The sequence below is a fragment of the Epinephelus moara genome, chromosome 10, assembly GCF_006386435.1.
Source record: "Epinephelus moara isolate mb chromosome 10, YSFRI_EMoa_1.0, whole genome shotgun sequence".
Classification (NCBI taxonomy): domain Eukaryota; kingdom Metazoa; phylum Chordata; class Actinopteri; order Perciformes; family Serranidae; genus Epinephelus; species Epinephelus moara.
Window position 1 is genome coordinate 15521856 of NC_065515.1, and position 26639 is coordinate 15548494.

Below are 26639 nucleotides of genomic sequence, written 5' to 3' on the forward strand. Positions count from 1 at the left end.
CTGCGCCTTTGCTCTTAAGCCACAGACAATAAAATGTCATGCACGGAGGCAGATGAACAACCAAGAACAAAACAGTATTCATCAATATCTTTATTATTTACAATAGGCTTAACACTGATAAGCAAAACTTCACAGTAATATAACGTGAGCTTTAAATAAAAAACAAAAAACAAAAAAACAAAACACAAAATATATATTTTGTACAATAAAAAAGTTAATGTTAACATCTCTGCCATTTTTTTTAATCCCTGTTTAGATTCACATATTCCATTATTTTGTGTGTTGGTTTACATTGCACTCGTACAACTGAAGAAGTGGCCTTTGGTATAATGATGTGTACACACGTTCTCCAGAGCTGATCTCCAAAACAGAGACAGGAGGAAATAAAAAAAACAGATATACAGGATAAATGCAGGCGACATAAATAAAGACAATGCAGGAGACTGATAATGAGAATGAGCAGAAATTTGAGGAGAAAACATGGGCACCAAATCAATTTACTGATTCTGTAATCATTGATTAGATATGCTTTATTTCTTAACAACAGTCCAGACTTTGAGTGTGTTTCTAGAAGGTTATTTTTTTTTCTAGATAAGGCTTTTTTTGGGGAAACTACTCTGCAGAAATGCACTACAACTAAACAGAAACTTAATTAAGTTTGCTAGGCAATTCAAAAGAGATATTTTAGACAAAACCTTTGATGTGGTCGGAGTCTGAGACACCAGAGCAGCTTCATTTTAGTGCCATGTTTCATTTGTCAGAGAGGAAACACAACCAGATGTGGCTGCACTAACAGTGTTAAAGGCCGCTAATGAACGGCCTCTGTAACCGAGTATCTAAATACATAATCTTCATAGACAAAGTGCACCTTTCGGTTTCAAGTTTGCATCTGACTGTTAACCTCCATATGACAGAAATGCATGCTGTAGTGATATGCTTATCACAATCTCATGGCAAAGGAAAGAAAACACATTGTTGTAAAGATGTACTTTAACGCTGCCATAGCTGTGATATCTTGCAGTGATAGTGTACTGTACATAAATTATTTTGTTCACAAAAAGGCACCAAGAATCATGAAAGAAAAGATGATATTTCCGTCCATGTTATTCAGAAACTCACAGTGAATAGAAACCAATCATCAGTTTGTCTCGTAGGATCCTGTTTGGCAAGAAGTTGGACATTAACACCGACACACGACGACGTGAAATGATGATATAAAACGCACCACAACACAAGTTGACATAAACGTTTACTTGGCAATCCATCAAGTGTCATTAACAGGCATTTTGAAAGTGTTATGGACCTGCAGTGATTAGGTTTTGCGGTATGCAACATGTGTGGACGAACCAATGTGTCTGAGGCCTTATCCAGTGTACGTAAAGATGTGAGCCAAAGCAAAGAAAATAAAAGTATCTTGAGTTTTGTGTGCGCTGTACAGTTTTGTTTGTGCTCAAAAAACAGAGCAGCTGTTTCTGGACTTATTAGTGTGACTGAAATTAGGAGTACAGGCCAATAAAAAGAATTATAATAAATAAAATAAAATGGCACCGTAAGAGATTAAAGAGTCATGCAGATGAACATTCGCCCGGGTTCAGAACGGAAGAATAATACATTCATAAAGCAGATATTCAGATCTGGGTGGATGAGCCTCAGTCTTGTAATACATCTCTTCAGTCAAAAACATTGCTCTTTATGCTGTAACCACACATAAATCTTTTGTTTCCTGGATATGAAATAAATCAAATATTTACATAACTTTTCTCTCAAAATAGGTCTGTGCTTTTAATAAAAAAAAAAAGGAATAATTTAAAATTCAAGTTCATACATAGACATTCTAAAAAGCATTTTTTTCTTTGAACCAAATAATGTACAAATTGCTCATGTGCTGAAGACATACTGCAGTTTTTTGTTTGTTGAGAGATCAGTACTGTGTGATTAGTGTGAAGTAGGTCTCTGCGTTTCGCAGTGTTCATACATGGAAGAATTTGAGGCACTGAGGACACGACAAGGCTACAGGGAATCCAGCACTGTCCATACTCGGAAGGACACTTATAGAAATACTGTCCCAATTCACCTGCTCATGCGCTACCCTGTGCTCTCCCCCCCCTCCTCCCTCTACTCTCTCTACTCTCTTCTGCTCCGTCATACAAGGAAGAAATGTAGTGTGCAAGGATTACTGGACATAAATATTGAAATGCTTTAGGAGACTGAGGATTTATTTTTCTCCCCATATTTGTGGCACTGTGTTAAGGTGTGAACATGAGTCACGTCACTGAAGCGAAGACAAATGCTGTGCATATGATAAGACACCCCACCATCATTCATCATGTTTTAGTATTGTGGGAAATAAACAAAATAGATTCATAAAAATCTTTTTTTTTTTTTAAATCTTTTCTTTTTTAGATTTGATAAGCCTGTATTTGGTAATACTGAAACGTACACTTGACGTTTCATCTGAGCTTATTTACATGCTTGTCAAATGCACACAACTTTCAACGATGTAAGTGATCCCTTCAGTCTTGTGAGGACACGTGGGAATGTCGGCGTCAAAACAGTTGATTATTCTCTAAAGATGATTCTTAAAAAACAAGGCTTTAAAGAAGCAGTGTGTAAGATATAAGGGGATATAGTGGCATGAAACGCTGAGGAATGCAGATTGCAACCAGCTGAAACTTTTACCAGTTAGATTTTCTTCAGTGTTCATTGTTCAGGAGGTTTTTACCAGGAGCCGAATTATCCACAGAAGTCCAAAAATGCCCCAAAGAATATCTTATATATATCTTTATTAATAAAAAAACAAAAAAAAAAAAACAGTCTGCTTTTATAGATCACAACTTTTGTGTGGGAGGTGGCGTACGCCTCTTTCAGGCCTTGTTTTATGCTCACGCAATGTTTATAAATAAGAACCCATGTGATTTAAACACTGAATAAAGCAGTTTCATGTTCAAAATAACTTTTCCAATGCTGCTCATCGCGGAAGAGCTACTAACTACGGTGGCCGACGTGAAAACATAAATTGGCCCTATCTCAAGTTTGTGTTTGGCTTGTCTCGTCTGGGCTTCTGTGAAAAACATGGTGGCGCAACATGGCTGACTCTATGGACGAGGACCCGCTCCCTATGAAGATATAAACAGTTCATTTTAAGGTAACGAAAACTATATAACTGAAGAAAACAATCAATTTCTGCCAATATGTCCCCCTAAATCTTACACACTGCACCTTTAATTATAGGGAGATTTATAATTTTATCACATTTGTCCATCTACTTAAAAAATACTATCATAAAAATGAAATAAAAATACTAAAAAAACATCTGCACAGAAAACAAGAGTGTCAAATTGAGACCCCAAAACCTTAAATCATACTGAATCCTCATGTTGCTTCCAATCCTTTAGAATACAATGGCTTTAAAAAATGGCTTATGGTCACTCAGTTCCCCAGACACTGAGCAAAATACTCTACTGCGAAACACAGTACACCCAACTGATGATTCACTCGTTTGCAAAGCACTGTTCGAGCTTAGTCAGTGAAAACAGTTGTCTAGTATTCTCAGTAAGGCTGGGCACAACCACCGTCATTCGCGCTCAGTACGTGACAGACTGACAGATAAGCAGAGTGAGCTTAGACTTGGCCGACTCGCTGGCCTGGCTACACACAGCTGATACACTTGACATTCATTTAACAAGAAGGCCTTTTATCACGGCCAGGTGGAGATGTGGGGCTAAACATTTCATTGTGTGACTTGAACCACATTTAGTTTGGTATAAAGATTTCTGAATATGTACAGGTCAGAGCAAAATTAGTGTCCACACTGGCATTTTATGAAACGGTTGTTTGTAAACAGTAAAAAGAATAGATTTTGTAGTGATTTCTCTGAGGTACTTTAGAGATTCATCTCGTTTCGTCCCCCAAAAAGCTGTCAAAAGAACCAGAAACATAAAAAAAGGGAATATAAGCAGTCTGTCGGGTAGTTAGGGGTGACGGTTGGTGTTGTCACAGTGGCTACCTCTGTACTACGTCACTAATCTCTTTAATACAGCTGTGCAGGTTGTCCAGTACAGTGTTGGGCCCCACGCCGCTCAGCCCTCCACCTCCTGAGGACGAGGCCCTCAGTTCATGCAGGCTGAGCTCCAGCTTCCCCACCGCCTCTCGGAAGGCAAATTTGTTCCTCATCTGAGGGATGCAGTCCACGTAACCTGAGCAGTAGTCTAGCAGCTGGTGGCCAGCGTCCAGCACCTGGCTGCTGGAGGGGCTTTCGGAGCTGGCGTGGAGGGCGCTGCTCAGGCACTCAGCGCACTCCAGCAGGGCCTCGCGACTAACTCGCTCCAGGGGCACCCTCTCTGCCTGCTGCCTGGTTCGCCGCAGTGCCACTTTGGAACCGGCAGATGGTGCTGTGTGTGAGGAGGAGGCAGTGGTGGCGGCTCCGTTGGCCATTTTGGTGGGAGTTGTGTTGGTGGTGGCAGAGCAAGATGAGGGAACGGAGGAGGAAGATGCAGGAGGCACTTGTGGTGGTGGCACTGACGGTCTGCCCGTCGCCGCTCCTCCTGACATTCGCCCTGACCTGTGACCTTTCAACGTGTCTCCGTTTACTTCCACAGGTGCTCCTCCTACCTGCTCCTCTCCGTCGCCACTGTAGGAGTGTTGCAGGCTGCGCAGGGTGGGAGGGGGAGGAGGAGCACACTTGGGTTTTACAAGTCGCGGCCTGTCCCGATCTGCTTGGTGCTCAGACAGCAGTTTGAAGCGGTTCCCCTGAGAGTCTAGCCCGACCAGGTGCACATCAGCTGGGCTGTGCTTCAGCGTGGGGGAGATTAGGACTGGAACTTTGTGGTTGTGAGTTGGTGCGCCTGCTGCAGCTGATGAAGCACTCGAACTAGAAGTCTTAGACGGAGATGGCCAACTCTGCTGCCTGTCCAGTCCTCCCCCACTCTCCTCTCTCCCCTCCCTCACCCGAGACAGACTGTCCGATTCCCCCACCTCCCCCCCAACCCCTGGTGCCCTCACTCCTACAGAAGCACCTCGGGGTAATAGCTTGGCTTTGGGCCTTTCCCTGATCTGTGCTGTCCCCTCATCCATCCTCCTCAGCAGAGTTTCTGAGGGCCGCGCAGCCCCATTCTCTGGCTGCGAGGTTGTGGATGCAGTCCGCTCTAGAGGGGGTTTTGCACTGCGATTCCTGGGTAAAGTCAGAGCCATGCGCTCCAGGTCTGGCAACCCAGCTGACATCGAGGAGGTAGAATTGGACCTAGGGAAGGGTTTAGGCCCTCCAGCTATACTTCCACCCTCCTCTGAAGAGGTTGTCTTTCCTGTCCGTAATCCCAGGGTCTTTTTGATGAGTCTAGGGGTAAAAAAACCAGCCAACCCGCTCCAACTGCTGCCGCTTGTAACCTGTGAGGCAAGTCCCCCACCAGAGGGCTTCTGTCCAAAAGCAGCCCCACAGCAGCGTGACTGCGCCTGAGTTGGCTCTCCATGGGAGTGAGACGGAGAGGCAGAGAAGCCACCGAGACTGTCCGACTGGGGAAGGGGAGGAGGAGCGCTGAAATCAGCGGTTGGCTCGTATTTCTTGTGAGGCTGAGTTTCCATCTCCCGGAAAGAACTGCTCCTCTTGGGTGGCGTCGGGAGATTGTGTTGTAGCTGAGAGGATGGTGAGGAGGAAGAAGAGGAAGACTTCTTCTTTATGAAGGAGCTAAAGAAGCCAGTCTTACGGTCTCTTGTAAATGTGCCCATATCCTGTGCATCGTCTAAAAGGTTGCCGGGAGATTTGTCTCTTGGTTGCTGTTTTCTGGGCAGAGCTGGGGAGCTGCCTGATCGGCCATCCCCTCCTAACAAAGACGACGCCCAGCCTGGAAAGAGAAGAGAGAGCTGGATTAAAACTACGCAACAAAGCAGCACACACATCTATCTTTGTTAAAAGGTTACTTAATACGTTGCAAGAAACAGGTAATGAACGCTGCTCTGAATTCCCTTAGTCTCTCAATATGGCTGCCTATACATTAATGTCACTCACTCTTTCTAAAAGCTGTTATTTCATCCTTGGGGAGTCATGAGTAAGGAAAAAGCATTTCAGGAAAAGGGATGGAAAGTTTTCAGGCCATGCCAGTCATGCACATGCAGACACTGATTCAATGATTTACAAGGTGCTCTTGTAAAAGATGGGATGATGAATACACTTCCAGGAAGTGATGAAAACACATGCCAAACAGATTCCTCCCTGTCTCTGTTAGCAGGAGGAGCGTTGCGTAACTTCGCTCAAAGAGGGAAACACATTTTCTCAGTTCTGCCGGCCTTTAAATCAATACAGAGTAGTGCACAGTCTCCTCTAAACAGGCAATAAATTGGGACTTATGGAGAAGAGAACGGCAAACTGTGACTTGTTATAACTTCAAAAGTTATCTCAAGTAAATACAGGCACTAATAATTCAGTCTCTGTTCCTTATTTTGCATTTGCATGTAAATATAAATGCATACAAATAAGCAACATTAACACAACACATATGACATTAACATAAAGTAGAAATTACAGTTGCAGTCTTTGTGGTGTCATTAATGTCATATGTACACTTGGGGGTGTTTTATGAGTAGTGTCTTGTGCTTAATGACATTGTGAAATGTTCTGCTTGTTCCAGTTTTATCAGATTTATGATTTAATGAACACACTGTTCACTTTATTGGTAAATAAATATGTACAGAGTGAAACATAAAAGCTGAACAATATGGTGACAGTGGGAAAATAGGTGAAAATGGGGGCAAAGGAAGTGAAAGACAAAGACAGGCTGTCTTATTCACACATCAGGTAAACACACAAACAAAACAAAAATTTATTTATAATATAAAACCAATAAATAAGCAATAACTTAAACGAGACAAGACAAACAAAAGACAACATATATTGTGGAAATTTAATAGTTGGGTTAGCAAATTAATACATGATTTGTTGCCAAGTATTGATTGGGATATGAGAATAAGAGTCATGCAACGACTGAGACGAGACAGAACATGAGCAAGATCTTCATTCCACTATACAATTTGTCAGAGATGAGGAAGAATGGTTGTGTTGAACTTGTAGAACACTCAGTATATTTGGTATCACATTATAGATAAGCTGAAACTACAAATATAATGCTTGAACAAACTGAAATCTTTTAAGGTTAATGATAAAAGTCTTTTAAAAATACTATGCAGGAACTGGTGTATCCTGGGAATTGTTTAAATATCATGATACCAGTGCACTTTAAGTCATACCGACACCAATAAAAAAACTTAATTGATACCTTTTTATTTATAACATATTTTTCTGCTACATTCAATACCAATTACATGCATGTAAGCATTCAGTTAGCTACTTTAATTACTTAAAAATGTTGTGGGGGAATTTAGGCACGCTGAACTGCCAACTCTGTTATGTACACTGCGCGCGGCATCACCACACCACAGCCTGTATGGGTCATAGCTACGGCAGTAGTGGGCCATTTGCACGTGGCATTTAATCGGAGAACACCTGTGGTAATTGGCCGTGAGCAAAATAGTGAGTCAGTAGTGGTAGACTCTTCCCTCAGCTGTCCAGGGCTGCTCTCGCTTTCCCGGACCAGGAAACTGGTCACTGATGAAGGACGAGAGCATGTACTCTGCGGCGCTGCGTGACACAGGCCCATGGTATCAGCTGTGCTTCTCTAGACCTCAGCGATACATGATGTGGTAAAGATGGCACTTAACGACTGCAGTATTTCTACAGTTATTTTATTGTTTCTGCAGAAGAATTAGTTTGGTGTTTTGGAATTAATATTTATTCTCTGTATGTATTTGTATATTATGGTTCTTTTACAGTTGTGTTTATCTTTCACATTCTTTAATTGGTGTTGGATGACATGCACATGAGCACTGAAGTTTCATGGCTGAATAAATGAAACCTTGAACTTTAGAAATCAAATACTTCAGAGTGCTGACATAGTTGTAATTTGAGGGCAGTGTGAGGGGACTATGTCAGGCTGTGCTTGCAGATCTGCTTTGAGATCAACCGTATGCCGGACACATGCTTGCACCAGTGATCAGTCGTTGAGGAATATGACGGCCCTTCTTTTCAGGCGTCGGGCTTCGCGGCGCTGCAGTCGACTTGGGGAACCGGATCTCTCTGGCGTACCTGCAGAATCATAACATGGTGCATCTGACTGGTTGGTAGTGAGGCAGGCGTGTCTGGCTGTACCTGAGTGACCGTGCGTGCCGTGGTCAGATCGCCCGTCGAGTCCGCCCTCAATGTTTTCCTTGTTTTCTGTGTGCTTTAGGAGTGTGCGGGATTTGGAAGGCAACAGGGGCATGTCGTGACTGAAAGGGTGAAGTGGTCCGCAGTGACCAGAGGAGGCCGTCTTACAGAGCTCCTCTGCTACCTCTGCAATGTACAAAAAAAGATAACAAGCATAATTAGAAGGCAGTCATGATCCAAATTCAAAGCAACATACAAACATTTGCTGACCAAATACGCCTGTGTTAATTCACAATGTTTTAACCCTCATCAAATGATTAGTCCAAATCTTACATTAAGTGGTGAGGTAAAAACTTTTTATTTTCTAATTTTACACTTTGCTGCTTGAAAGACATTGTTTTTTAACCTTTTCCATACATCATCTGAAAGCGGGGAACCTGAAGATTAATTTTAAACTTTAAGTGATGTTTAGAGTGTATAAGGTCATTCCAATGCTCACTTATGTCTCAGAAGTTGTTATAGCAAGTTTGGGTTAACACCATTTGTTACACAGATTTGGTACTAAGTTTAAGCATTTGTGATCACTCAAGACTGGATAAAAACAGTCAAAAATCCCTCCAAAATACCACATTAAGGCACCAAGACCTTCAGTAACACCACATTAAAATCCATGCTGTCAATTGGTATCAAAAACTTATTACATTTGGAGATTTCTCTAAGAATTGTATTTTTTGGCGATTGAATGGTGAGCACTTCTCGTCTAAAAACTGCTGAGAAACCTCCTTTTGTTAAAAAAGCTAAATGGTTTTTGCCCAAAAGTGCATGGGACTAGCAGAAAGTGGGTATGTCTGTAAAGGGGAGACTTGTGGGTACGAACAGAACCCATCTTCATTCAGATATCTTAAGGTGAGAGTTCAAGGGATCCCTGTGAAAATGGTCATGTAAGTTTTTCCCTCGCCAAAATTTAGCCAAACTTTGAAGTGTTATTTGAACCCCCTCCCACTAAGCTAGCATAACATTGTTGGTACCAATAGATTCCTTCGGTATTCTAGTTTTATATGATACCAGTATATCCAGCTTTAAAACTCAGCCTGCTCCAGTCTTTGAATCACAGTATTGTCAGCTGAGGATGCCGTGACTATGCTGAGTAACAGGCAATAATAGTTTTATCTGAAATAAGAATTTCGAGTCGTCTCTCAGAGAAGCTGAATTGAACGGGTAACTCAGCTGAGCCAAGTAAAAGTCAGCCTTCTGAATGAGAATGAGAGATCGTCTGTTTAACTTAATCGGTGCGGTGATTTTAGAAGCTTTATTGAAGCTGCACAAAAAGTGACAGTTGAACTGCCAGCTGAGGATGAGCTACCGTACCTTCAGAGATGCTGGAGTCATGGAACATTGTTTCGAAGGCTTGGTGGATCTCTGCGAACGAAGGTCGGTCCATTGGGCTCCACTGCCAGCCTATCACAGAGACAGACAAAAGTGCTTGTTACTACTAGAAAGTATTTGACAACTATATATGACTTCAAATTGTTTTGAAGAAATGTGGTCTTTCACAGAAACTGTGACTCCAGACTAAAGTTCTTTCTGATGACAGGATGATGTGTTTTCAGACAGTATGAAATAAGATGCAGTGAACTGTGAGATGACAACCGCTTGACAAAAATCGAGGAAAGAGTAATGGGCGAGCTAACTTTTTCAAAGCTGTCAGCCTCTATTCATGTCTTCCCACTGGAGTGCAACCACTGGATGAATACGTGAGACAAAGGTAAGATAGCTACTACTCACATGCTCTCATGAGTTCATAGACTTTAGGTGGACATCCTTCGGGCTGTTCCATACGGTAACCTTTCTCCAGGAGGTCATAGACCTGAGACAGATCGATGCCAGGATATGGAGACATGCCATAGGTGGCAATTTCCCATAGCAGCACCCCGAATGCTGTAAGGAGGACCATTTTTAGAGAATCAAACATTAGCACACTGGAAATAAGCTACAAAAGAAAAACACTTAATACTTCGATATTATGAATGTATGCACATGTGTTGCTCACCCCAGACATCAGACTTGATGGAGAAGGTGTTGTACGCAAGGCTCTCTGGTGCAGTCCATTTGATGGGGAACTTGGCGCCTGCATGTGCCGTGTAGGTGTCACCAGTCATTAACCTGCTCAGGCCGAAGTCTGCGACCTTCACAACATGATTCTCCCCGACCAGACAGTTCCTCGCTGCAAGATCCCTGAGGGAGGGATAATGAAGTAAGGAGAAGAGAGGAAGAGGAGGAAAGAGACAGAAATTAGACCACTTTGATATACGAGGTAGATAAATATGCAAGACATGCATATACACACACACATGTGCGAGTCTAGAGTATCCCCTCACCTGTGTATAAAGTTCTTCTTCTCCAGGTATTCCATGGCAGAGGAGATCTGCGTGGCCATGTACAGCAGCACCACAGCGTTCACCTCCTCCTTGTCACAATCTCTCAAGTAGTCCAGTAGGTTGCCGTGTGGCATGTACTCAGTCACGATGTAGAACGGAGGCTCCAATGTACACACACCTGTGGGAGAGAGGCAGCAGTTAGAATACAGATGGCAACAACCACTAAAGGCCTTTTCATATTAGGTACGATTGATTTGGACCATGCCTGAGTACAATTGCACCCTCTCAGCTTTCACATTAGTGATGTTGTTCTGTACGCATGTACACTTGTGTCATCATCTACATGACATTTCTGTTGTACTACAGTGTAGGAAAGGGCACTGCAGATGGACACTGTTGCCCCAGTGACCGCCATCAATGGGGACTGTCAGAGCAAAGTCCCTGCTGTGAAAGCACCCTAAAAGTGTATGTCTGCCGAAGCTACCTCAAGAGTAATTTCAGGAGGTCAGGATGTATTGAGATACATATTAAAACTGATTTGGTTCTGTAGAGGCGCAGTTACTTATTTGTAGAATCAGTGGTATTCATAAATACTCACCAAGTAGCTGAACAAGGTTTGGGTGTTTAACCTCCTTCATAACGGCGGCTTCTTTTAAAAATTCTTCAACTTCCATGGTGTCCTCCTGTCATCACAGAAAAGAGAAAAAAAACTTTTATAAGTGGGTAGCCAGACATACTACATTTATGTTGCAATCACATGTAATACCACAGTTCACCTGCAGGAGGCGATCTATATCCACTTTCACGATTCAGCATTTCACAATGAAGTTCAGTGAAATTAAATGATAAGGGGGCCTTCTTACCTTGAGCGTTTTGACAGCCACTGTGAGGTTGTACTTCTTCCACACTCCCACGTACACCTCTCCGTACTGGCCTCCCCCCAGCTTGTGCTTCATGGTGATATCTGTGCGCTCCATCTCCCACTTGTCGTGGATGGGTGACACACCGTACACTGTGGGCTTGTTACATTTGGGTGCGGGGTAGTGCAGGGTGGTGACCAGGCCATCGGCGACAGTGGAGTGATGGTGGACCAGCTCGGCCAGGGTGGCGAAACGGCTCTCAGACGTCACATACACCTGAGGGGGGAGGAATAAGGAAAGGATGAGGAGGGAGACAGGATTAATAAATGCTGTCAAAGTCCTCACACCATTTACAGCACACAGCCACACAACTGGAAGTTATAATCTTTTATTTAATTTCAATCTACTAAACTCTACCTTTCCATCAGATGCGGTGTTGATCCGGTAGTGGTAGACTCTCCCCTCATAGCGGAGAGAAATGGACAGCTGTCCGGGGCTGCTCTCACTTTCCCGGACCAGGAAACTGCCATTGATGAGAGACGAGAGCAGGTACTCTGCTGCGCTGCGTGACACGGGCCCGTGGTACCAGCTGTGCTTCTCCAGACTGTTGACTGGTGTGATGTAGTTGGAGGGTACCCAACCTTGGCCGTTCTTAGAGCGCACTTCACTCCACTCTCCATTTTGGTTGTAGCCCAGCACACGCAGCTTCTCACCTGGACACAGGAGGGGAAATGTGTCACACTTGATCTCATGGTGACATAATCAGGAGTAGCGTGGACTGGTGGTTAGAAAATTGATACAGTAAAAAAGCCCCATATTCATGGCTTTTATCTCACACATGCTCAAGTGCCCTTTACCAAGAGACTACGGCTGATCACTGCTTGAATAAACTTTGCAAGTCATTTTGAAAAAAGAAAAAGATAAAAATTCTCTGATCATGAGTTTAAAGGGATAGTTCAGATTTTTTGAAGTGGGGTTATATGAGCCACAGTTAGTGTATTGCTTGCTGTAGATGTCGGTCAGCCTGCCCTCAGTTTGGACAAGCAGGCAGGAGTCCGATGCGGAAGTTAAGCAATGTACTGCTGTGGACGGGGGCAGCAACAAAATATATTTATGACACCTAAAAATGGTCCTAATTATCAGTTTAAGTGTACACACTATATTTGAAATATTTTCACTGCTTTAACTTGCCATCAGATGATTTCCGATGAGGAACTGAAGCTGTTACATCACTCTCTTCAAAGCCAGACTCCATGAAGAAAAACAGTGATCTACATCGCTGAACAAAGGAGCTGCTGGTGTACCGCTGCCTTAATCTGTTAGTTTGTTTGTGTTTTTGTGTGACTTTGGTATGTAAAGGGTTAGTTCGGATTCACCGAAGTCACACAAACACAAACAAACCAACAGATCAAGGCAGCGGTAGACCAGCAGATTCTGTTTTCAGCAAGCCAATTTTGTGAATGGAGTCTGGTGGCTTCGACAAGAGCATAGATGGGGAACTGAAGCCGTTTATGGCTTATCCATAGGACGACTGTTTGACTGACAGGTAAGGTAGAGAAAATACTCTCAGTATAGCATACATTTAAACTGATGGCAGTGCCCCTACCGCTTGTCCAAGCTGGGGGCATGCCGACAGACATCTACTGCACGTAATACACTGACTATGGATATATACCCCACACAACCCTACTTCAAAAAATTTGAACTATCCCTTTAAATTTTAAATTCCTTATAGAGATACAACATATGATGGAATATCTCTTCAGGTCACAAAGTTCATTATCACGCCTTGATAACAGGTCACACAGGATAGAGGAGTCATGGATACAAAGTGCCTCCCATTGAAATTACATCAAAAGCTATGGAACAATGACAGGGTTGGGTGAACTGCATATCTGTCATAGAGGGCTAGGCAAAACCAGGCATGTAGAGACTTGGTCTGTTGTCTCCATCTCCATCTGTCTCTGACGTCAATGTGGGAGACATGAGCAGAGCGGCTGATGTGCTGGAGACATGAGGAAGGGGGGGTCCTATCATCAGTAAAACAAACAACACAGAATGAAGCAGTGATCAGACCTGTTAGTCTGATGTAGGATTGGGGAAAGACAAGGAGGAGGGCAGTGACTTGCCAGCCTGGGGAGGGAGGAGAAAGTATCAGTCTAACTACCTCTGCACTTCTACCACACACCCTCTACACTGCCTTTCTTCCTGTCCACATCCGTCTTTATCTCTCCCACCACTCTGAAGTTTTACACACAAAGTGTCCTTTAACCATGGTCGTCTTTCATCTCTGATGACATGGAATGTTACCTTTCAGTGGGCTTTCAGACCGAAACAGCTGTGTGTGTTAAAACAACACAGGGGTTGCAGTGGGGGTGTGTGTGTTGCTTCAGACACCAGTGAGTAGGGTTGGGAAGTATCTATTTTGTCATACCTTCATACCTTCCTAATATTTCACCAGGGTATACAGTAGATGATGGTATTTGTGTAATACTATCTCAGCCGATTGCAAGTTCGTCAAACTCGCCAAACAAGAAAGGCAAAAAAGAAATTGTTAACCTATGTACACCTGCTGAATTCAAGTTTCTCTCTTTCACCAAACTAAGACTAGCTTAATTACATTTTTAACTCATTGAAAAACACACTTCATCAACAGGAACAACATATAACTCACCAAAACCATCTTGGTTAGTCACTGTTATATAATCACCAACTCTGGTTTGGTGGAAATAAACCCATGTAAGACGTCAAGTAATGCTGGCACATGCTGTTTTTTTTCCTGCGACTTTTCTGCTGTTGCTGGATGTCTTTGTACTAGTCCTGTAATGTTATCCCCACCATTCTCACAGTCGCCATCTTTCTCAGCTCAGCTGCCTGTTCAATGAGTAGACACTGACCTCTGGAGGCTGGGGCTACACGATACACAAAACAAATCATACTGCAATTATTTTGACAAATATTGGGATTGCAATGAGTCACGATTTTGTACCAAACAAGCATTTTTCCCTTACGCCTGGAATGTGATTTTTAAGCCGGGGCATCTTTGTAGCACCACAACACCTCATTTATAATATTATGACACACTTTATCTTAATCAAAAAAATTGTAGCTCCTGCAATTTGGATATTGCACTTGGCCATATTGTGCTTTCCGAAATACTTCAGTTAATTTTGCAGCATTCTGTGCACTACATATTTTTGACAGTATTAAAAATAATACAGTTGGGATTTCTAAATACCCTGGTAAACTTTAAAACAGTTATACAGTACAAGCCTACTGGTGAGACAAAGAAATCTGATCCAGGAGGTCCAGGTCGTGTAACAAATCAATGCATTTGAAGGCTTGTCGATGCCAATACACTGCACAGCAGTTCTTGATACTCTTAAAAGTAATCACAGCAGCAACTATTTTTTTCCTTTCATTGCGAGTTAAACAGCAGAAATAAGCCATTGAAATTAAAAAAGTTAACCACCATTTCATGCAGCGCTGGAATTGATCTGAATGCAGCTTCAGGCTATCATGACGATGGATGCACAATGCCTTAAACTGTGAGAAATAGCAGACATTTAACTACAGTAAGTCTAGTCAGTACAACAACCATGGCTCACTCACTTGTAACCACTGACCAAAGCTGCAGGTCTAGCCTTTAAAGCTAGACACTGCGCTCGCAATCCACTGAACTACATTAAACAGAGATGGTTATCCACATCCAGCCCACCAATCCACCAGTCTCCTCTGTGTCTGTCCTCTGTGTCTGTAAGTTTTGTGGGAGTGGAAACACTGACTGCCTCCCTGCCTCACACTGGGAGCCATGTGTGCCTGAAGCCGGGCCCTGGTCTGGCCTAGCCTGGTTTGACCTGGCACAGACAAGAGACAAAGATTAGCCCCAGACATGGGCCTGCTAAGTCCCTCTCTCTGATCAGCCTCTGCCCCACTGTGCTCATCCACCTGTTATTATTACAGTTGAAAGTATTCCATATTAGCGCAGCATTAGAGGCATGCTGAGGGTGTTTCCATGTGACAGAGCAAAGAGCGGGACAGATAGGAAAAGTGCAGTGGAGCCCGGGAGTGCACATGTGCTCGCATGTGGGCAGGAATCTCAGATTCACTCCATGAGTCAGGGTCTAAACATCATTTCCATCCCAGGCAGCTGCTGTGGAAGTCTTAAAACGATGGATAATTAACACACTCTGCCACGTTTAATGCTTTAAATCGGTTGGGGACACAAGCCTGGCTGTCTCTGGATAATATTATGAGTGTATTTTAAGCTCATTACTCGGGGGAGAGCTGGTTGACCGGTTAACTGCTGCTGGTTGACAAAGAGGAGGTTTGGATTGAGGAGTGTGTGTGTGTGTAATGGAGAGAGGAGTATGAAATAGTGACGAGATTAAGACATAGGACAAGTATCGCTGGTATTTCAGTCATGCTGTCTGCACAGGTCTCAGATAACATTTTCTTGTTACAAACTAATACTATTTTTCAGCGTCTGGACTAGTGGATGACAAAACATAAAAACGTTAAGCTCACAGGTGGTGTAAAAGAGTAACAGGTGACGTGGGGTGTGTGGGTGGGTGACGAGGAAAGCTATAGGCTAAGGGTCACATACCAGCTGATGTCACGACAGCAAAATTATAGGGACGGTTGGGAAAGCTCCTTTGACACACAACATTCCTCTGCCATAAGTACACTTTTACTCATCAAATATCCTTTCTAGGAGTTGATGACCTGCCAATCACAGGCACTGCCTCGAGGATATTACTGGTGACTCCTTGCTGCGTTATGTAAGGTAATCCCTCAGTCCTGTAGCAACCAATGTCAACAGTGTTGCCTAGAGGGCGTGGTTGAGAATGATCGATGACATGTAGAAATCTGTACAGGGACTAACATCACGTAGCAAGTGATGATGCATGAGGGACAAGTCTTTCAAGACTTGTTTCAGCACATGACGTGACGAAATTGTTTTTGTGAGACCAGAATTTTAAGTCTTGAGGCAAAGAACACCAACATAATGAGTTGTTGCAATCACTTTAAGGTGACTCAGAAAAAGAAATGACAATACCGCTGCATTGTTTACCTTTAGTGATGCTTAGCGTGTTGTCTCCGCTGGCGACAAAGTCATAAAGTGCAACGAACAGGTTAGGGTCGCTCTCAGCCGCCCCCAGTAGGTTCTCCTTGGAGCTCCAACGTACCGCCTCCGTCAGCGCTGCAGAGTCCAGGCCGAACGGCCGGTGAAGAGCTTCTGAAGGAAAACAGGGAGCAAGGGTCAGGGAGAGAGGAGGTAAACTATTAGACTGGTGAAACAAAATGTGACTGAGAATGCAATATCATTTACACGGACAAAATCATAGCCATAATCACAGACAGGAAATAATGTGGAGTATACAGTCGAACACATCAAAATCCCAGCAAGTTTTGTGTCTAATAATCACCCTCGCCACGAACAGATAACAAAAGCAGTCCTATTCCAACACTGTCTTGAGGCACAAAGTATTTTGTAAGCAGGGTAGCTGAGATGCAAGACTGATGTCCTCTAACCAAATGATACAGACTGAATTCTCCATAATCCTAAAAGTCCATTTCACAGGTAGTCTACCTGTCTGTCCAGGTTTCCCCTGTCTGAGCCCTGTGTGAAGACGATCACTACCCAGAGCAGCCCACTCGTCGTCAAAACTGCTGCTTGCCTGCAGACACCTCAAAAGCATCACTTTAACCAATCCACTCTCTGAAGAACACTATTATTGCTGGCTACACACAGAGGCCTGTCGTGTCTAGCCCGAGTCAGGTATGATTTGAGGTGGGAGTGTTTTCGTAGGTGTGTATATACGGTGAGCAACGGGGTGGAGCTATGACACCGGGGTTGGAAAGACTCTCTGTACAAGATGCAGTGATTACCATAGCTACCTAACACACACCCACAGCCACACAATGATGATCTAGTACATGTGAGCCTACACACACTACACTCAACAGCTGCTGCCAAAGTCACTGCATGTCTGGACAGCTGCTGAGCGAGTGGAAGAGAAGAGTGGTGAAATGGAGGGACGGAGAATGGAGACAAAGTACTGTAATAAAAGCAACTTACAAATGAAAAAGCTCTTATTACGTAGCATGTTTTTTCTTGCTTCAAAAGAAGGTGAAAGCAGTGACTCAAACATTAACCTAGTGATGACTTATTTGTATGTAGATTGTTTTCTTTAGTGTATACTCACCTGAAAATATATCTACATAGGGTGCAAGTCCTTATTCATGTTTCTACAGTAGCCCAGAATGGACAAACCGAACACTGGCTCTAGATAAGCCACTCATGTTTTTTGCAATGGCCACCGTAGTTAGCAGCCCCTCTGCGACGAGCCAAACAGTGTTGGAAAAACACTGATTTTAATGTGACACTGCTTTATTCAGTGTTTTTACCAGTTTAAATCACCTGATCTTTTGTTTTTTGGAGAGGAAGGGACCTCTGTGGATGGTTTAGCTCACAGCAAAAACCTCCTGAACAATCAGCACTGAAGGAATCCTAACTGGGAGATCACACTTGGCACATGGGAGACATTCCAGCTGGTTGCAATCTGCAATACTCAACGCTAGATGCCACTGAATCCTACACAGTGCTCCTTTAAATGTACACACAATTTAGTGTAATCCAAAACAACAGCTTTAATGGGGTTCTGTTTTTGTTGAGACTGTAAGAGAGGTGTTCATATCACTCTATGGTTGTTTTGGGGGCTGTAGTTCAAGGAACAGTAGCATACAGAGTGGTTATATTCTGTCCATGTGAGCACAGTATTTAACTGAGAAACCAATCCAGACCCCAAAATAATGTCAAAATCATAACCAGTGCTGCATTATTTTTAAACAGCAGCTATATGATTTCTACAGTCCAAAATAAAGCGTGGACTAGCAGTGAACTACATCAGCACAGGCTTGTCATTATTTCTTTATAATAGTTTGGTCTTGAATCCAATGCACTGAATTTTATTTCAGTCAAAATGCAACCAAACAGTTAAAAAAGTCTAAGATTAAGAAAATAATCACATGTCTATGATTTAGAGAACAGAAAGAGACAGCAAGGCATTTATGACGAGAGCTAAAGGTCATCTTCCGGTTTTCAACATCTGCTTGTCACAACACGCTACCACCTCCACATTCAGGCAGCGGTTCACCAAAGAACTAGTTGATTCAGATGGTTTCTTTCTTTTAGAGCAGAAGAAACTAAATTTGAGACAACATGACCGGAAATTTTGTTTCATAATGATGTAGATATATGTCGTAGGTTTAGCAATAGAACAGCTAACCAAACAACAAATGAGAAAGTCATGGAAGCAAAGCTAAAAGGAAACTGATGTAAAACCATGACTGCAATGAACAAAAACTCACTCAGCTAACATTTCATTCAAATATAGCTTTTAATTTGAGAATTGAGAATGCAAGCTTGATAAATGTTAGATGCCAGACCACTCTGTATCATCAGACCATAGTGAGTGAGTCACTGAGAATAATGTAGGCTTTTCACTCTAAGCTTTCGAGACACTCTCTGTGGTTTAACCATGTTAAATACTTCAGTTTTCCTTAGACCACGTTAGGTTGGCCCATGCAAACTCCAAGTATTGAGTGAAATCTGTGTGTCAGTGCTCTAATCTTGCAAAGTTGGCAGAAATTCATCAAGAAATTAAGCATTATCCATTGTTAGTCTACACCATGTGGCAGGCACATGCCATGCATGCGGTTGAGAGCACAGAGATTTTCTGAGTTGTGTTCAAATCAGCACTTGATATCTTTCTCCCTTGCCAAACAATTTAGCTATGTATTGTCCAGTCTGTCTCCAAATCTACACACAAAGCTTGCCCACCTTTGTTCTGGACCAGCATGCACTGCAGCGCGGCACTGGCCGTGACCTGGCTTAGCCACAGCTCCCAGTACATCTTCTCCCCTGGTCTGGTCAGCCACCAGTGCCAGTATCCAAAGAAACACGGTGGTTTCCTTGATCCGCTGTGCTGACTCTGAACAGTTGTTTTAAATCCTGACTGTGTCTATGTAGACTGAAAAGCACAAGTGTACATTCTCCTGGAGCATGAGCTACTCCTCTAAACCATCTCCTTCACCGCGGGAGCGCAAATGCTGTGCGCGAAGCAATCAGGGAGAGATGGAGACCCCCCAGACAAAGTATTTACCCACGCTGTCCTTGAATCAAACCACCTAAACTTCTGAAGTTACAGTAGTGACTAGCAGCCTCCTGCTGGGAACTCCCTACGAGCTTTGATGTGGCCTAGGGGAGTCAAGATTTCCAAGGTCCATCTGGAGAGCACAGACATCCATGACTGATGTGCTCTGCGGTTTAACGCACTGTAAGGGATGGCAAAACGTGGCAGAGGGGGGAGCGAGGAAAGCGTGTGGTAAAGGGGGGGCATGTATATACAGAGGTTGGGGGGTAGGGCAGGGTGTATGGTATGGAGGAAAGTTGAATGTGACATGTGTGCATGTGTGTGTATAATGTGTGGTGTGGGAGTGTGTGAGGCCTGTACCAGCGCTGTGGCCAACGGCAGATGGCTGGTCTTGTTGCCCTCGAGGAGGGGAGGGGGGGTCCTATTGACCCACGCTTTTCTTCTGTGTGTATGTGTAAATGTGCATGACTGCAACTGCTGTGGCCAGGCTGAGCCAACTGTCAGACCTGCTCTTCTTACATAGCGACATATCACATCACTCTTGTCAGGAATGTTTTTAATGAAATAGTGATATTACGCCACACATTTGTCAAAGATCTCCATTCGAGGAATCGTTATTCCAGTCATCCGAGACAAACAGTAGGACACAAAACTCAATCATTGATTAGTCACGCACTCCAAGGCGCAAATCAAATAAACTAATTACCTAAAATTGTTTTCTCAGCATGATCCAGATTCATTAAGTCGATCATATTTCTTAAATGGCTTCTAAATCCTTCTTATGCCAGACAAAAAGCAAGATGCTGTTCCACTTGGCTGAGTACAAACCTCATGTGCTGGAGTGTTTGATTGAAGGAGCAGTTGGTCTGCGTGGGGTATGTCGTGTGCCCGTCCGGGTGCCTCAATGTGTGTGTGTGCTGTGAAGTGTAGCACATGTGCGTTCTGAAGAAACGACGGCTTTGTGTTGAGCAGAGCAGAAAGGGTATTTGCAAGACTGAGGGGCATGCCAAGCCTGCGCCCCCTAAGACAGCTGGGACAGAGGTGACCCTGGTCCTGAGGCACTCATACGCACACACACATAACACGTAGAGACACATCAATGGTGGGACTATCTCCTTGGCTGTCCCCCACAACCCTGCTGCTTCCCCTGCAGCTGTTTGTGTGAGAGACTGTGCCTCCATGTGTCTATAAAGCTTTCACTTCACAAACCCACCACTTTGTGCCAAAGTATTAAACAGCACAATAACGTCACTCACACAGCCAAATCAAAAACAATACAGCTCGTATCTGGAGCCCATGACCAGCGAGGTAAGGGTGTATTTTTAGCAGCTGGAGAACAAAACATAGCAGCATGACATCCAGAAATAACTCTGCAGAGCACATAGTGATGGTGGTGCGGAGATAGACGGCTGGCTGCCTGCAGGAAGCCCTGACTAAATCCTGAGACAATACCGCGGATGAGACCCACGTACACAAGACATTACATAAGCTTATAGGACAGGCGAGATCAGATCCTGTGGCAGGCTCAGACAGAAAAGTTGAACAATACAGGAGAGTCACAGATATCGACAGAAAAGGAGGGTTGGAGCCAGAAAGACTGGGTTACAGTAATGTAGTGTATGTAATCTAGAACCAGCATCTGTCTGTCTTCTGATATTTACTGATTAATTGAACAGCTCTTTTTTTGGTTCAAACTGTCTCATTAACACAAAAACATGGACATACCGTTTGCGATACCACCAAAGGAGATTTTAAATAAAATTCCAATGTCGGGCAAAGGCAAGTACTTATGTCAAGTCAAGCATACTAAAGCGATAGTTTGCATCTTTAAAATAGGGTTGTATAGGGTACTTATCTACAGTACCTGTCAAATGGGACACCTCTAGTTTGGAGAAGCAGTACCACCATGGAAGCTAAGCAATGTACAGCTGTTGATGGGGTCAGCAGCAAATCGTATTTTATCCAACTTAAAACAGTACCACCTAAAAAAATTATTAACAATGTAAGTGTATGGTATATTTTAGTATATTTTCAGCGCTTGACCTTGACACAGACAGCCCTTTCTGATGGGGATGCTGTCACCACTTCAGTCCGTCTATCCTCTCGCCAAAGACACCAGACTCCTTTTACAAAACAGTAATTTTACTTCACAGAGCATGGGAGCTGCTGGTCTACTGACTGATAGAGGCAGCAATAAGACCAGCAGCTTCTGTGTTCAGTGGCGTTAAAACACTGTTCTTCCTCGATGGAGTCTAGCTTTGAAGAGAGAGTTCCAACGGCTTCAATTTCCCGGCAACGTAAAGCAGTGAAAATATTCTAAATATAGCGTACACTTAAACTGAAACTGATTTTTTAAGCAACTAAAATATGTTTTCCTGCTGTCCCTGTCCACAACAGCACGTTGCTTAGCTTCTGTGGCCTGCCTGCTTCTCCAAACCGGGGCCGTGCCAACTGCCATCTACTGTACGTAATACACCGACTCTGGATACGTACCTCATCCAACCCCACTTCAAAAGATCTGGACTATCTCTGTAATGTAGCAGCTCCTAATTACTCTATGTCTGATGGCTTGTGGCTTTACAGTCTGGACATCTTAAGACACCCTCTAACTCCCGAATCAGAGAAGCAAAAACTCCACTTAAAATCTAAGGGGAAAAAATAGGAGAAACTTAAGGAAGACCAACAAGCATCTTCCTGGGCACAAATACAAATGGTGACACATGGGCTGAGTAGCCTAGAATATATTTTATGTCTATGTTTTGTAGACCAAAACATAAGCCAAACACTATCGTTCATTAAGTAATTAACATAAAAATGAATTATGAAATTAATCAGTAGTTGCAGCCCTACATAATATTCAACCAGGAAAAACAAGTTATCAATGCTAGACCAATAACTGCGAAGTAAATACAAGAGCTTGAAACAGACAACAATAAACAGAGGGCTGCTGCATCAGGGCTGAGATGCCAGCCAATCAAACAAACACAGCAATACTTTTTTTCATTTTTAATACCATATTTGTATAATAACACTATTCAAAATCACCACCAATCTATGTGCAACACAATTTATGTTGAAAATATTGAGCTTTTTGGCATCTATCTACAGTTTGAGAGGCAGTCCATAGCTGGAGAGAAGAGGAGAGTCAGTTGTTGTTCATGAGGACTGGACAAAGGACAATAGCCTCATTAATGCTACATCACAAGTGTGTGTGTGTGTGTGTGTGTTTACTGGCTCCCTTGTTTATGAGAAATTGAAATTCATCATGTGAAAACACAACACTTCTGTTGGTTGATATCAGCCTAAGACACTCCACCAGTTCATCAACTGGTGTGTAGTTCTCACTTCTCACATACATGTATGCACTCGTCTGATGCCTTCACTCCACGCACGTCCACACTGGCAGATTTGGATGTCTCCCTCAATCACTCAATCAGACCCCCACCTTTAGCACATCCTGGTGTTGCAAACCTCGCTGAGTAAGTAATTACACATGCACATACAGGCCGACCGCTACCGGGAAGGCCTGTGAATGCTCTCTATTGAGCTCAGCCACCACATCGGCGGTCTACATAGAGATACATCAATTAGGGGAGTGGACAAACACCAGCCTGGGCCTTAGGGCCAGTGGATCATCCTGGAATAGAGAAGAATGGAGTCTTAACCCACGGCTCACCCTGCCCTGCCCTACCCCTCTCAGGGCTTGTTATGGGTTAATAATGGGCTCTAAGTGCTCCCTTCTAGGTGTGCTGGCAACAAAGCTAAGTGCTTCTTTATGTGACAGCGGAGAGGATGGGTGGCATATGATGACTCGAAACAAACTCCTCGTCCAAACTAGACCGGCCTGCTTCATATATAGCACAAATATGGCAGATACAGCTTGACCTGCTTAAGTCAATTATATATATTCTAAATGAACTGCATGTTAATACAAACACAATTAAGAGTTAACCTGAAGTCACCAAGGTTCTCTGACCCGTCTGGTGCAGACTACAGGCTGTCTGGGCTTAAAAACATTATTCAGTCCTCGTGATGTAAAATTTAAAAAAGCTAAAACATGCCTTTGGATTGTTAACAAGCATTTCTACTTTAGCCTCGCTAAAAAAGAGAGCGTGTTCCTTTGTCCAGCAGAAGCCATAAATTCACACAAAGTCCACTGAATGGAAATCTTAAGCTGACATGACTACAACTGGTGTCAGAGCTCTGTTCTCACTGCAGATCTGCCTGCTCTTGTCCAATTTATTGTGCAATGTATGTGGGTGATGTAAACTGTCTGGCTGGGGTGTGTGTTTATATTCTCAACTCCTTACAGGTAGAAAGGTGTGTTCATCACAGCACATCTCTCCAAAGCTTTAAAAAGTACATTCTCTTTGCTGCCTCCTCCTTTTTTTTTTTGTGGCGAGGGTTTACAGAAGCACCCGAGGACTAATCTTAATGTCTGAACAGCTAATCTGTGTGTGGTGTGGTTAAGCTGTGATAGGGTGTAGCTTTAAGCTGCTTTACAATGACGCAATTTAATGAACTGACCAAAGCCAGAAGGGAAGATTTTACTTCCCCTGCACTCTCAATCAGATAGCAGAGATGCCTCAGGCTGCTAAACCAGCCCAGGTGAGCATCCACATTCAACATATAAGCCATGCCATGCCTCACTTTTATGGCTTCCCTTCTCATATTAATCAAACTACAGCATTATTGGCTGAATGCAATGATAATACATACCTTGACAATGGAGCAGCCTTTGCAATGAATTACCTGAGACTAAAAAGTCCCCTGCAATCTTTCACTGAGCCATGTCAAATCAACAACTTTTAGCAGTCTCTTTTCAGAATAATCACATGCCATCAGTCAGACAGGATATTTGAGGACAGCAGTGCCGCAGAGTGCCCATATTAAGGATTTCTGACTGACTGGTCAGCTGGTGGGCGATTACACTGAAGGAGTAGGACATATTGGATAATCCTCAGAAAGAGCTGCACCACGTTACAACTTCCCTCACAAGGACAGACAGAAAGAGAGTGTGTGTGAGAATGTGTATGCATGTGTGGGTGTTTACTATAAGTGTGCGCAAGTGTGCATTTCTAGCCAAGTCCCCAGCCTGCAACCCAGAAGATAAGCAGCAGTGATAATGCCAGCTACAGAGGACCGATCCTGGAAGCGAATCAATGCTCAGCAGACTTGGCACAGGGACTGTCCCCCTTTTCCTACCCCATATCTAATTTTTTCCCTGCTACACCATTGCAGCTTAAAAGTGAAAACTGCGATTTAACCAGGAGCCACTACAACAATTTGGCTAGACCTCTGCGCAAGTTTAAAACATTTGGTGTTTCTAAGCTGACAGACGCAAGGGATGGTTTCACCATCTGCACAGCCAATCACTCACTGTTCTGATTAATCCTCACTCTTTAATGATATAAGCTGCAGAGAGCCGAGGCCAAGGAATAGAAACTAGGACTGTGGTTTTGGGAACTACAGCGGGTTGACTGGTAGCAGATGCAAAGGCTCAAGGCTACAACTGGGAGTTTGGGCACAGAAGCATGCAGTCACAATGACACAAAAAACTTTGTGGAGGAAAAAAACACTCAGCTCAGTTAAACTTTTTTAAATCTTCAGTAAATATTTGTTTAGTTTCTCGAAATATGATAAATTAGATAAACTAATTGTGTTTCAGTGTGGTAAAATTGGATTATGGCACATTCTGTTGTGAAGCATTATGAATTAATTAGTGTTTTTAATGGGATAACTCTTCTTAGATAGATTTGGGAAGAAGCCTGCAACAGCCTGAGCGAGCAGAGACGAGGGTTACAGACAGGCAGAGCTGGTCAACTGCAGGGACTAACAGCACAGGCTCAGCTGCTAGTCGTACTACAGGGCAGGCGTGGGATGAGGACGAAGGCACAGAGAGGCATACATTATTTAACACACAACCATTACAGAGTGCACAATGGTACATGCAGTCTTCAGACGTAAACCATGTTTGATTGTGTTAAAATGATTTGCACAGGAACACTATGCTTCAGACACATCCACTAAACACACTTAATCCCAGCTCTCAGACAATCAGACTCATCAGTTTTGCCCTAATTTCTTGCCAGTTCCAGCCAGAGGAGGTGTGGCCATGGCTCCTCCTAGTGGTTAATGGCAGTCACTAGGACTGACTAACTAGTTTTTATCAACAAATCATCTATACTCTAGGATATTATCTTTTAAAGCCTATTATAATCTCACCCATAGCTGCTGGAGCGTCTCAAACTTGATTTTCCCCAGATATTACAGTGGCTGCTGTGTGACTTATCCCGGTTGTTGGGGGTTTAGCACATAGAGTCCACAGAAAAGTGGATTTGTCTCTAATCTAATTTCACCCGTGATGCAAATCAGCTTACGTCTTTGGATCCTGGATCCAGGCATCTCTCTTCTCCTCTGGGCAGCTTAAACAGTGCCGCACTTTAGGTACAGCCAGCTCTACATTCACTATCAGCACTGCTGCCAAAAAAATATTCCAATCCACTCATCTGCCCCAATTTCTATGATCTGTTTGGAGTAAAAATAGATTAGCCTACCGCTTTGTTGATTTTATAAAAAGAACACAGTCAATGCACCAATCGCTTCGATTCCTCCAGATATTTCTTGCAAATAAAAGATGTGAAAGTGACTAATACTGAAAAGCAATAAGCTGCAGTGCAACCTTTTTTAAGCGGATTCACCCCTCTGTGTCAGTTCAAAGGACTCTCCCCACTGCAGTGTGTATCAGATGAACCCACTGCAGAGATAGAGATCCCTGAACTCCTGACAAGGCTAAAGGGCTGGAACCGTCGATATGTTGCAGCCACTGATTCACCAATACTGCCCTTCAACCAATACTCATAGAGGTGGCTGTCTGGCCAGCTCCCCTTGAATCAGCACAGAGGCGGTCTGCTCCCTGTCTGTCCTTGTTTAGCTCAGTGTTTTATAGCTGGCCTGTCTGTCCAGTGGGGTAAACATCGTCTTGTCGGGAGACAGGGATGCTCAATTAGTGATGTGCTGCAGAGAACTGCTGCACACCTGAGCAGGGTAC

The 26639-nt window shown here is 43.4% G+C and overlaps 1 protein-coding gene across 4 annotated transcripts in view; it reads right to left on the reverse strand.

The window, feature by feature from the left end:
• The window catches only part of abl2 (c-abl oncogene 2, non-receptor tyrosine kinase), a 30253-nt gene continuing 3614 nt past the window's right edge, over positions 1-26639 (reverse strand). Inside the window, exons 1-11 of one of the 4 annotated variants that reach the window (XM_050054805.1) lie at positions 17023-17210; positions 16504-16665; positions 11847-12142; positions 11433-11705; positions 11168-11252; positions 10570-10747; positions 10242-10426; positions 9977-10129; positions 9560-9649; positions 8195-8377; positions 1-5837 (exon numbers count right to left, since the gene is read on the reverse strand). In XM_050054805.1, coding sequence (XP_049910762.1) covers positions 4003-5837; positions 8195-8377; positions 9560-9649; positions 9977-10129; positions 10242-10426; positions 10570-10747; positions 11168-11252; positions 11433-11705; positions 11847-12142; positions 16504-16665; positions 17023-17131 — 3549 coding nt within the window. In that variant the 5' untranslated portion in view covers positions 17132-17210 and the 3' untranslated portion in view covers positions 1-4002. Of the gene's footprint in view, positions 5838-8194; positions 8378-9559; positions 9650-9976; positions 10130-10241; positions 10427-10569; positions 10748-11167; positions 11253-11432; positions 11706-11846; positions 12143-16503; positions 16669-17022; positions 17211-26639 lie in introns of those variants that run through there. The other 3 variants (XM_050054804.1, XM_050054803.1, XM_050054802.1) reach the window with 3 other exon arrangements.